This window comes from Sinohyriopsis cumingii, chromosome 10, assembly GCF_028554795.1.
Source record: "Sinohyriopsis cumingii isolate HCF-2022 chromosome 10, ASM2855479v2, whole genome shotgun sequence".
NCBI classification, from domain to species: domain Eukaryota; kingdom Metazoa; phylum Mollusca; class Bivalvia; order Unionida; family Unionidae; genus Sinohyriopsis; species Sinohyriopsis cumingii.
In genome coordinates, this window is record NC_142970.1 from 56,381,230 (window position 1) to 56,394,508 (window position 13,279).

General features: G+C 33.4%; 1 protein-coding gene across 2 annotated transcripts in view; it reads left to right on the forward strand.

The window, feature by feature from the left end:
* The window catches only part of LOC149790191 (uncharacterized protein C7orf57 homolog), a 47,993-nt gene that overhangs the window by 22,801 nt on the left and 11,913 nt on the right, over positions 1-13,279 (forward strand). For both annotated transcript variants that reach the window (XM_089972185.1, XM_089972183.1), the window contains 3 exons: positions 1,934-2,057; positions 2,625-2,933; positions 10,924-11,139. In XM_089972185.1, the coding sequence (XP_089828311.1) occupies positions 1,934-2,057; positions 2,625-2,933; positions 10,924-11,139 (649 nt within the window). The remainder of the gene's footprint in view (positions 1-1,933; positions 2,058-2,624; positions 2,934-10,923; positions 11,140-13,279) is intronic.

A 13,279-nucleotide genomic window follows, 5' to 3' on the forward strand; every position in this document is an offset into this window, starting at 1 on the left:
TTGCCAAAATGTTATTGCTAGCACATATTTTAAGATTCCATCAGCTCACTTAACATGTAATTGCTAGTGTATCTAGTGAAGGTTCAGGTGTGCTTCATGCATTTCTCATTAATGGAGCTAGTGTAACACCTATCCACCTGTTCATCCAATTGTTTACCTATTTCCTGCTTTTGTTATTAATAGCACTTTAAATGAGAGTTGAATGATTACAATTTACAGGGAAACTGTTTATGTTTGCTTTTGATATTGTTAACAATCAAATTTGTATAATTATTTCACCTAATGAAAAGAAAAGCCCATCTTTTTTATAGTTTATTTAATATTTTTTTGTTTCATTGTTTTTAATTTACTAAAATGTTTACCAATAATTCTTTAATTACTATGAAGACTATCATAAACTGCAAAGTCATATATAAAATAAATACTACCTTTTGATTTTGGTTGCTACACGCCTGTATTTATAGTATCTCCAGAAATGAATATCATCAGTACTGCATCGTTTTTCTATCGATAATTCCTTGTGGAGACCTCATCGGAGGTCAATACTTTTCATTATAATTGTTTCATGATCCCTTGTTATATTTGTATATAGTTGTGTCATCATCATATAAATATGTTGTCATCTTTGTATCATTACCATGCAAGCCTATCTTCATGGTTAATGAAGTAGATAAAATAGAAAACCCTTTCCTTCATATTGTTAATATGACATACAGTACTTTTGAAGTAGATGCTCCAGAGAGCCCTTTCCAATAGAACGTAAATATGACATACTTCCTAACATGATGAGTGTGAATACAGTATGAATTCAATTTATAAATTGTGGATTACAGACTTCCTAACATGATGAGTATGATAACAGTATGAATGCAATTTATAAAATGTGGATTACAGACTTCCTGACATGATGAGTAGGAATACAGTATGAATACAATTTATAAATTGTGGATTACAGACTTCCTAACATGATGAGTGTGATTAGTGTGAATGCAATTTATAAAATGTGGATTACAGACTTCTTAACATGATGAGTATGAATACAGTATGAATGCAATTTATAAAATGTGGATTACAGACTTCCTAACATGATGAGTAGGAATACAGTATGAATGCAATTTATAAAATGTGGATTACAGACTTCCTAACATGATGAATATGAATACAGTATGAATACAATTTATAAATTGTGGATTACAGACTTCCTAACATGATGTGTATGAATACAGTATGAATGCAATTTATAAAATGTGGATTACAGACATCCTAACATGATGTGTATGAATTCAGTATGAATGCAATTTATAAAATGTGGATTATAGACTTCCTAACATGATGAGTGTGAATACAGTATGAATACAATTTATAAATTGTGGATTACAGACTTCCTAACATGATGAGTGTGAATATAGTGTGAATTCAATTTATAAATTGCGGATTACAGACTTCCTAGCATGATGAGTGTGAATACAGCATGAATACAATTTATAAAATTTGGATTACAGACTTCCTAACATGATGAGTAGGAATACAGTATGAATGCAATTTATAAAATGTGGATTACAGACTTCCTAACATGATGAGTGTGAATACAGTATGAATTCAATTTATAAATTGTGGATTACAGACTTCCTAACATGATGAGTGTGAATATAGTGTGAATTCAATTTATAAATTGCGGATTACAGACTTCCTAGCATGATGAGTGTGAATACAGCATGAATACAATTTATAAAATGTGGATTACAGACTTCCTAACATGATGAGTGTGAATACAGTATGAATTCAATTTATTAAATGTGGATTACAGACTTCCTAACATGATGAGTAGGAATACAGTATGAATACAATTTATAAAGTGTAGATTTCAGACTTCATGATGTGATGAGTATTAATACAATATGACCGTGATTTATAAAATGTTTGTGGATTTCAGACTTGCTACATATAAAAGAGAATGAAAGAAATCCTGAGAGAGAGGCAGTTCCCTACCCTAGAAATACCTGGTATTACCTAGAAGATAATGCTTTGGAAGAAGCACAAAACAAAGAAGAAAGAGAGTGAGTAAATCCATATTCAACTAAAAACATTGAATAAACTCAATATATTAAGGAAATTTGATATATTTGAAACTAACGGTAAGGTGAAAATGTTTGCATTTGCAACATGTACAGTGGACTGGGTGTTGGGATACTACTATGCTACTTCCATCACTGGAAGTATGTCTCATATTCTAATATTTTGATTGCCCCCACCTGAACATAAAATGCATGTAGTTGTCTATGGTAGGCATATGTTTTCCATATAGTTTTCCAGATAACCAACACACTTCTAAGCAAAACCTATTTTTTGCTTGCACTAGAGTGCAGCCCTATGTCTTTTGGAAGAGACACAATATCTGCTTTTTCAGTGCATGAGCAGTGACGTGACCAATGTATGATCTTTATGGGGTTCCTTAATTGCATGGGTAAACAGGACTAATTGTAGCTTGTCTGTCAGAACTAATGGCTTTACAGGACCAGCTGAAATATCTTATTAGTGAAATTAAAATTTATAAAATGCTTATAGCCAGGATAATATTTTTGTTTCAATAATGTAATTAAATAACAACTATTATGTGTTTGCAGACCATGGAAGTTCATGCTTCCAGAATACATGGTTCATGAATCATACAAACCGTCGGAAGATGACAAGAAACTTGAACACCAAAGAAAGCGAGCTCCCTATGCATATGACCAATTATCAGCTTATGAAAGAGAAGGAAATGGGATAACAGATAAAACAGTCAAACTACCAGAGGTGCGAAGAGTTGGATATGGCGTCAGAAGTGGAAGGCCCCTTAAGGTCAAACCCCAGCCAGCCCCGGAAAGATCTAAACCTCCAAGTGCAAATGCAAAGCTTGACTCCAATAGGCAATATATGAAATATTTGCCAATGTAAGATTCAGATTTTTTAAATTACAAGTTTCCTAACTTCTTTCACAGCTGGTTTAAGTACCAGTAGTCTTTGATGAGAATAATGTCTTCAAGAACGTGTGATTTCTGGCCCCATATATTCATTTTTCGTAACTGAATCTTTATTTGTCTGATTACAGGATTGTTTGTTTATCCCCTCCACACTGATAAGTTAGCACCAAATTTAGAGTTGTCAATCAATCTGTGCATCTGTCTGTCCATACACTATGTTGTGAATGCAGTCATATCCACATTTTTTATTTTTTATTTGAACCAGGGAACTAAACAGTTTTATGTGATTGGCCATGGGGTATGTTTTTGATTGATTAGGCATCCATTCTTTATCTCCATGTTTCTCTCTTGCAGGATAGTTCTGTGGCATCAAGAATGCACGATTTCATGTTGGATGCACAATGACATAAATAATGCATGGTTTCATGATGCATGCACAATTACAGGAAGAAGGCATGATTTCATGATTCATGAACAATGGCATCAATAATCCATGAGTTCATGATGCATGCACAGTGGCAGAAAGAATGCATGATTTCATGATGCATGCACAATGACAGGAAGAAGGCATGATTTCATGATGCATGAACTATGGCATCAATAATCCATGAGTTCATGATGCATGCACAGTGGCAAAAAGAATGCATGATTTCATGATGCATGCACAATGACAGGAAGAAGGCATGATTTCATGATGCATGAACAATGGCATCAATAATCCATGAGTTCATGATGCATGCACAGTGGCAAAAAGAATGCATGATTTCATGATGCATGCACAATGACAGGAAGAAGGCATGATTTCATGATGCATGAACTATGGCATCAATAATCCATGAGTTCATGATGCATGCACAGTGGCATCAAGAATGCATGATTTCATGATGCTAGCACAATGAAGAAAGCGTGATTTCATGATGCATGAACAATGGCATCAAGATTGCATGATTTTTTGTGCATGCACAGTGGCATCAAGAATGCATGATTTCATGCTATAAGAACAATGACTAAAAGAATTCATGATTTCATGTTATAAGAACAATGACTTCAAGAATGCATGAGTTCATGTTATAAGCACAATTGCATCAAGAATGCATCATTTCATGTTTTAAGCACCTTGACATCAAGAATGCATGATTTGATGTTATTAGGACAGTGGCATCAAGAATCCATGAGTTCATGTTGCATGCACAGTAGCATCAGTAATGCATGATTTCATTTATGATGCACAATGGCTTCAAGAATGCATAATTTCATGTTGCATGCACAGTGGCATTAAGAATGCATGAGTTCATGTTGCATGCACAGTAGCATCAATAATGCTTGATTTCATTTATGATGCACAATGGCATCAAGAATGCATAATTTCAAGTTATAAGCACAATGACTTCAAAAATGCATGATTTCATGTTATAAGCACATTGACATCAAGAATGCATGATTTCATATAATAAGGACAGTGGCATGAAGAATGCATAATTTCATGTTATAAGCACAATGGATTCAAGAGTACATGATTTCGTGTTTTAAGCACAATGGCATAAAGAATGCATAATTTCATGTTATAAGTGCAATAGCAATAGCATCACAAATGCATGATTTCATGTTATAAGTGCAGTAGCATCAAAAAATGCATGATTTCATGTTATAAGTGCAATGGCATCAAAAATGCATGATTTCATGTTATAAGTGCAATAGCATCAAAAATGCATGATTTCATGTTATAAGCACAATGGCATCAAGAATGCATACTTTCCTGTTATAAGTACAATGACTTCAAGAATGCATGATTTCATGTTATAAGCACAGTAGCATCAAAAATGCATGATTTCATGCTATAAGTGCAATAGCATCAAAAATGCATGATTTCATGTTATAAGCACAATGGCATCAAGAATGCATACTTTCCTGTTATAAGTACAATGACTTCAAGAATGCATGATTTCATGTTATAAGCACAATAGCATCAAAAATACGTGATTTCATGTTATAAGTGCAATAGCATAAAAAATGCATGATTTCATGTTACAAGCACAATGGCATCAAGAATGCATACTTTCCTGTTATAAGTACAATAACTTCAAGAATGCATGATTTCATTTTATAAGCAAAATGACGTTAAGAATGCATGCTATCTTGTTGTAAGCACAATGACTTTAAGAATGCATGATTTCATATTGTTTGCATAAAAATGTATTAAGAATACATAATTTAATGATACATGCACAAGGGCATAAGTCTTGTCCAGAATCACGATTGTGTTAGCAACATTTGAGATCAAGCTTTGGACGTGAAAGGCTTCACATTTTTTTCCATATAGAAATTATCGTACTGATATTTCAGAGCAAATTGAACCATTTTATCTTCATGAGAGTAAAATTGTCACTGCCATATATTTGACATATATACATTTTTGTACATTTGAGTTTCAGACGAGTTAAAAACAATGAATTTCATGGAATTGTATGTGTTGCAGAGGGGTGGGTGTGATTCTAAAGGGTTAGGCATGGAATGATCAAGATTGGTGTAAATATCCCTTTATTGGTTGAATTCTTCATTCTGTGAAATGTTCAAAAATAATTACACATTCAATGCTATGGATTTTTTATATTGTATGGCTTTATAGGTGAGAGGTCATACCCATGACCCTGATCATAGCCAAGAACTGTCTAGTGCTACCTTAATGAGCATTTGAATACAAAAATTAGGCTTACTTTTCAGACTTTAATTTTATTGATATTACTCCAAACCTAGAAATATAATTTTCCAAACATGATATAGAAGCTCATGAAATATGCTTTTGTCTTTAATATTATCAATAGCTTTAAGCATGAAACTAAAGCAAAACTTAAAACCTCAGATTTATAAACATATTTGATATCATCCTTAATTTGTAGAATGGTAGTAGAGGAACCTAAAGATAAAAAAATCCATGATTGAATTAATATGTATTATATAGTTTATTATATATGGACTTGAAGTAGAAAACTCTATATGAGGGATTGTACAGATAGTTATAGACTCTCAGAAACTCTGTATGATGGATTATACTGATAGTTATAGACTCTCAGACAGTCTGTATGATGGATTATACAGATAGTTATAGACTCATAAACACTTTATCATGGATTAAACAGATAGTTATAGACACTCAGAAACTCTGTATGATGGATTAAACAGATAGTTATAGACTCTCAGAAACTCTGTATGATGGATTATACTGATAGTTATAGACTCTCAGATACTCTGTATGATGGATTGTACAGATAGTTATAGACTCTCAGAAACTCTGTATGATGGATTGTACAGATATAGACTCTCAGAAACTCTGTATGATGGATTATACAGACAGTTATAGACTCTCAGAAACTCTGTATGATGGATTGTACAGATAGTTATAGACACACAGAAACACTGTATGATGGATTATACAGATAGATATAGACTCATAAACTCTATATGATAGATTAAACAGATAGTTATAGACTCTCAGAAACTCTGTATGATGGATTGTACAGATAGTTACAGACTCTCAGAAACTCTGTATGATGGATTGTACAGATAGTTATAGACTCTCAGAAACTCTATATGATGGATTGTACAGATATAGACTCTCAGAAACTCTGTATGATGGATTATACAGACAGTTATAGACTCTCAGAAACTCTGTATGATGGATTGTACAGATAGTTATAGACACACAGAAACACTGTATGATGGATTATACAGATAGATATAGACTCATAAACTCTATATGATAGATTAAACAGATAGTTATAGACTCTCAGAAACTCTGTATGATGGATTGTACAGATAGTTACAGACTCTCAGAAACTCTGTATGATGGATTGTACAGATAGTTATAGACTCTCAGAAACTCTATATGATGGATTGTACAGATATAGACTCTCAGAAACTCTGTATGATGGATTATACAGACAGTTATAGACTCTCAAAAACTCTGTATGATGGATTGTACAGATAGTTATAGACTCTCAGAAACACTGTATGATGGATTATACAGATAGATATAGACTCATAAACTCTATATGATGGATTATACAGATAGTTATAGACTCTCAGAAACACGTTATGATGGATTGTACAGATAGTTATAGACTCTCAGAAACTCTATATGATGGATTGTACAGATATAGACTCTCAGAAACTCAGTATGATGGATTATACAGACAGTTATAGACTCTCAGAAACACTATGATGGATTGTACAGATAGTTATAGGCTCTCAGAAACACTATGATGGATTGTACAGATAGTTATAGACTCTCAGAAACACTGTATGATGGAATGTACAGATAGTTATAGGCTCTCAGAAACTCTGTATGATGGATTGTACAGATAGTTATAGACTCTCAGAAACTCTATATGATGGATTGTACAGATAGTTATAGACTCTCAGAAACTCTGTATGATGGATTATACAGATAGATATAGACTCATAAGCTCTATATGATGGATTATATAGATAGCTATAGACTCAGAAACTCTGTATGATGGATTGTACAGACAGTTATAGACTCTCAGAAACTCGGTATGATGGATTATACAGACAGTTATAGACTCTCAGAAACTCTGTATGAAGGATTATACAGATAGTTTTAGACTCTCAGAAACTCTGTATGATGGATTGTACAGATAGTTATAGACTCTCAGAAACTCTATATGATGGATTGTACAGATAATTATAGACTCTCAGAAACTCTATGATGGATTGTACAGACAGTTATAGACTCTCAGAAACTCTGTATGATGGATTGTACAGATAGTTATAGACACACAGAAACTCTGTATGATGGATTATACAGATATAAACTCTCAGAAACTCTGTATGATGGATTGTACAGATAGTTATAGACACACATAAACTCTTTATGTTGGATTATACAGATAGTTATATTCTCAGAAACTCTAATGGATTGTACAGATAGTTATAGACTCTCAGAAATTCTGTATGATGGATTATACTGATAGTTATAGACTCTCAGAAATTCTGTATGATGGATTGTACAGATAGTTATAGACTCTCAGAAACTCTATATGATGGATTATACTGATAGTTATAGACTCTCAGAAATTCTGTATGATGGATTGTACAGATAGTTATAGACTCTCAGAAACTCTATATGATGGATTGTACAGATAGTTATAGACTCTCAGAAACACTTTATGATGGACTGTACTATAGACTCTCAGAAACTCTGTATGATGGATTGTACAGATAGTTATAGACACAGAAACTCTGTATGGTGGATTATAAAGATAGTTACAGACTCTCAGAAACTCTGTATGATGGATTGTACAGATAGTTATAGACTCTCAGAAACTCTATATGATGGATTGTACAGATAGTTATAGACACACAGAAACTCTGTATGATGGATTATACTGATAGTTATAGACTCTCAGAAACTCTGTATGATGGATTGTACAGATAGTTATAGACTCTCAGAAACTCTATATGATGGATTATACTGATAGTTATAGACTCTCAGAAACTCTGTATGATGGATTGTACAGATAGTTATAGACTCTCAGAAACTCTATATGATGGATTATACTGATAGTTGTAGGCTCTCAGAAATTCTGTATGATGGATTATACAGATAGTTATACTCTCAGAAACTCTTTATGATGGATTGTACAGATAGTTATAGACTCTCAGAAACTCTGTATGATGGATTGTACAGATAGTTATAGACTCTCAGAAACTCTGTATGATGGATTATACAGATAGTTATAGACTCTCAGAAACTCTATATGATGGATTATACTGATAGTTGTAGGCTCTCAGAAATTCTGTATGATGGATTGTACAGATACTTATAGACACACATAAACTCTTTATGATGGATTGTACAGATAGTTATACTCTCAGAAACTCTGATGGATTGTACAGATAGTTATACTCTCAGAAACTCTGTATGATGGATTATCCTGATAGTTATAGACTCTCAGAAACTCAGTATGAAGGATTGTACAGATAGTTAATGACTCTCAGAAACTCTATATGATGGATTATACTGATAGTTATAGGCTCTCAGAAATTCTGTATGATGGATTGTACAGCTAGTTATAGACACACAGAAACTCTTTATGATGGATTGTACAGATAGTTATACTCTCAGAAACTCCGATGGATTGTACAGATAGTTATAGACTCTCAGAAAATCTGTATGATGGATTATACTGATAGTTATAGACACTCAGAAACTCTGTATGATGGATTATACTGATAGTTATAGACTCTCAGAAAATCTGTATGATGGATTATACAGATAGTTATAGACTCTCAGAAAATCTGTATGATGGATTATACTGATAGTTATAGACACTCAGAAACTCTGTATGATGGATTGTACAGATAGTTATAGACTCTCAGAAACTCTGTATGATGGATTGTACAGATAGTTATAGACTCTCAGAAACTCTGTATGATGGATTGTACAGATAGTTATAGACACAGAAACTCTGTATGATGGATTATACAGATAGTTACAGACTCTCAGAAACTCTTTATGATGGATTGTACAGATAGTTATAGACACACAGAAACTCTGTATGATAGATTGTACAGATAGTTATAGACTCTCAGAAACTCTATATGATGGATTATACTGATAGTTATAGGCTCTCAGAAATTCTGTATGATGGATTGTACAGATAGTTATAGACACAGAAACTGTATGATGGATTGTACAGATAGTCATAGACACACAGAAACTCTTTATGATGGATTGTACAGATAGTTATAGACTCTCAGAAACTCTGTATGATGGATTATACTGATAGTTATAGACTCTCAGAAACTCTGTATGATGGATTGTACAGATAGTTAATGACTCTTAGAAACTCTATATGATGGATTATGCTGATAGTTATAGACTCTCAGAAACTCTGTATGATGGATTGTACAGATAGTTATAGACTCTCAGAAACTCTAGATGATGGATTGTACAGATATAGACTCTCAGAAACTCTGTATGATGGATTATACAGACAGTTATAGACTCTCAAAGACTCTGTATGATGGATTGTACAGATAATTATAGACTCTCAGAAGCTCTATATGATGGATTGTACAGATAGTTATAGACTCTCAGAAACACTGTATGATGGATTATACAGATAGATATAGACTCATAAACTCTATATGATGGATTATACAGATAGCTATAGACTCAGAAACTCTGTATGATGGATTATACAGATAGTTATAGACTCTCAGAAACACTTTATGATGGATCGTACTATAGACTCTCAGAAACTGTATGATGGATTGTACAGATAGTTATAGACACAGAAAATCTGTATGATGGATTATACTGATAGTTATAGACTCTCAGAAACTCTATATGATGGATTGTACAGATAGTTATAGACTCTCAGAAACTCTGTATGATGGATTATACAGATAGTTACAGACTCTCAGTGGAAAACTATATGATGGATTATACAGTTTATTATAGACTCCCTGTAGAAAACTATATGATGGATTATACAGTTTATTATAGACTCCCTGTAGAAAACTCTATAAAATGTCTGCTTTCTACAAATTTCCAAGTGTGAAAAATTATTATATATAATTGTTATCATTTTTGCAATATTTCAGTTACTTTGTCCATATTTTTAAGGTTAATTTCTTTTCAATTTTTAAGGCCATGTTACAAATATTGTATCTTGTCACTAGCTGTTTAGTTATTGAAGGGATTTATAAGTATATTGTCACTAACTGTTTATTTTTTACAGGGATTTATGTCTTCTCATAAGCTGTTTATTTTTTTTTTATTTTATGTATACTGTCAAATTAAACATATTGTTGAGTATCTATATATAATGATCCAAAGTGGACTTGATAAAATTATCTTTTGACTTGATTGAGTGGGCATGTAAATTGTAATATGTTGTTGTTGTTATTATTATTATTATTTTTCCATTTCAAGGCCAAGCAGTGATAAAGAGAGGCCTGAGATGAGCAAACTTATGGCATATGCCTATGACAAGGAGTGGCATGAACAAGTTCAAGACTGGCAGAAAAAGCAAGACAAAGTTAGGGAAAAAGTCACCACTATGGCTACAGAACCCAAGGAAAAAATGCCAGGCAAGACGGAGTATGGCAGTACCTATGGTAACAAGTCAGTGCCACATGCAAAGACTAGGTATTATTTACTTATATAAAGAGTTTTCCATTTTGATCTTCAGTGTCATAGTCATGAAATGTGTCACTCTTAGGGATGACAGTGTGAGAAAGTATAAATAAAAATATTTTGTAAGAAGAAAATTCCTGTAGTTTGAATGAAAATAACTTGTTTAAAAAGAAACATCTTGTAGACTTGGAAAGTAGCTCATTTGGTTCCCTTATCAAACTACATATAGCTCCATCCTTGGCAACCAGCCATGTTGATTTACTTCCTTTACAGTTGTTGGTAGGGATGAGAATGGGCATGGTGCTTGTTCTTATCAGCAAGTTTTCCTTTACCGCAGTCAGAAAGTTTGTAATTGTAAGGCCCACATCTTGAATTTGAGACTTCAAAAATACTGTACCATAGCAAAGGTCAAACTGAATTGTTCTTTGTTAATTTTCAATTCGATCCAAAGTTTGATAAACATCAAATGATCAGTTAAAACTTTGTCAAGCCTGTGCAGGCATAATCTGAACTTTTGATTTATACATTTTCTAGGTTTGTATAATACATGACCCAAATTGATGGCATATGTACATGACCCAAATTGATGCCACACATACATGACCCAAATTGATGGCATACATATATCACCCAAATTGATGGTTGATGGCATGCATACATGACCCAAATTGATGGCATACATATATGACCCAAATTGATGGCATACATACATGGCCCAAATTGATGGCATACATACATGACCCAAATTGAGGGCATACATACATGACCCAAGTTGAGTGCATACATACATGACCCAAATTGATGGTTGATGGCATACATACATGACCCAAATTGATGGCATACATGCATGACCCAAATTGATGTCATTCATACATGACCCAATTTTTGATGTCATTCATACATGACCCAAATTGATTGCATTCATACATGACCCAAACTGATGTCATACACACATGATCCAAATTGATGGCATACATACATGACCCAAATTGATGGCATACATACATGACCCAAATTGATGGCATACATTGACAGCATACATACATCACCCAAATTGATGACATACATACATAACCCAAATTTATGGCCTACATACCTCACCCAAATGTATGGCATACATAGAACAAAATTGGGAGGGGACATGCACTTAGGTTTGAATAAATGTTTGATCCTCCATTTATTTATTTGTTTAAAACACTCTCATTATTTTGACTCTATTTCATCTACACTTCCATGTGTTTATTTATTACACCCTCCATATCTTGGACTAGGCTTCATCTACACTTCCATGTATTTATTTATTACACCCTCCATATCTTGGACTATTCTTTGTCTACACTTCCATGTGTTTTTTTATTACACCCTCCATATCTTGGACTATGCTTCATCTACACTTCCATGTGTTTATTTATTACACCCTCCATATCTTGGACTAGGCTTCATCTACACTTCCATGTGTTTATTTATTACACCCTCCATATCTTGGACTAAGCTTCATCTACACTTCCATGTGTTTATTTATTACACCCTCCATATATTGGACTAGTCTTCATCTACACTTCCATGTGTTTATTTATTACACCCTCCATATCTTGGACTATGCTTCATCTACACTTCCATGTGTTTATTTATTACACCCTCCATATCTTAGACTAGGCTTCATCTATGCTTCCATGTGTTTATTTATTACACCCTCCATATCTTGGACTAGGCTTCATCTACACTTCAATGTGTTTATTTATTACACCCTCCATATCTTGGACTAGGCTTCATCTACACTTCCATGTGTTTATTTATTACACCCTCCATATATTGGACTAGTCTTCATCTACACTTCCATGTGTTTATTTATTACACCCTCCATATCTTGGACTATGCTTCATCTACACTTCCATGTGTTTATTTATTACACCCTCCATATCTTAGACTAGGCTTCATCTATGCTTCCATGTGTTTATTTATTACACCCTCCATATCTTAGACTAGGCTTCATCTACACTTCCATGTGTTTATTTATTACACCCTCCATATCTTAGACTAGGCTTCATCTATGCTTCCATGTGTTTATTTATTACACCCTCCATATCTTAGACTAGGCTTCATCTACACTTCCAGGTGTTTATTTATTACACCCTCCATATCTTAGACTAGG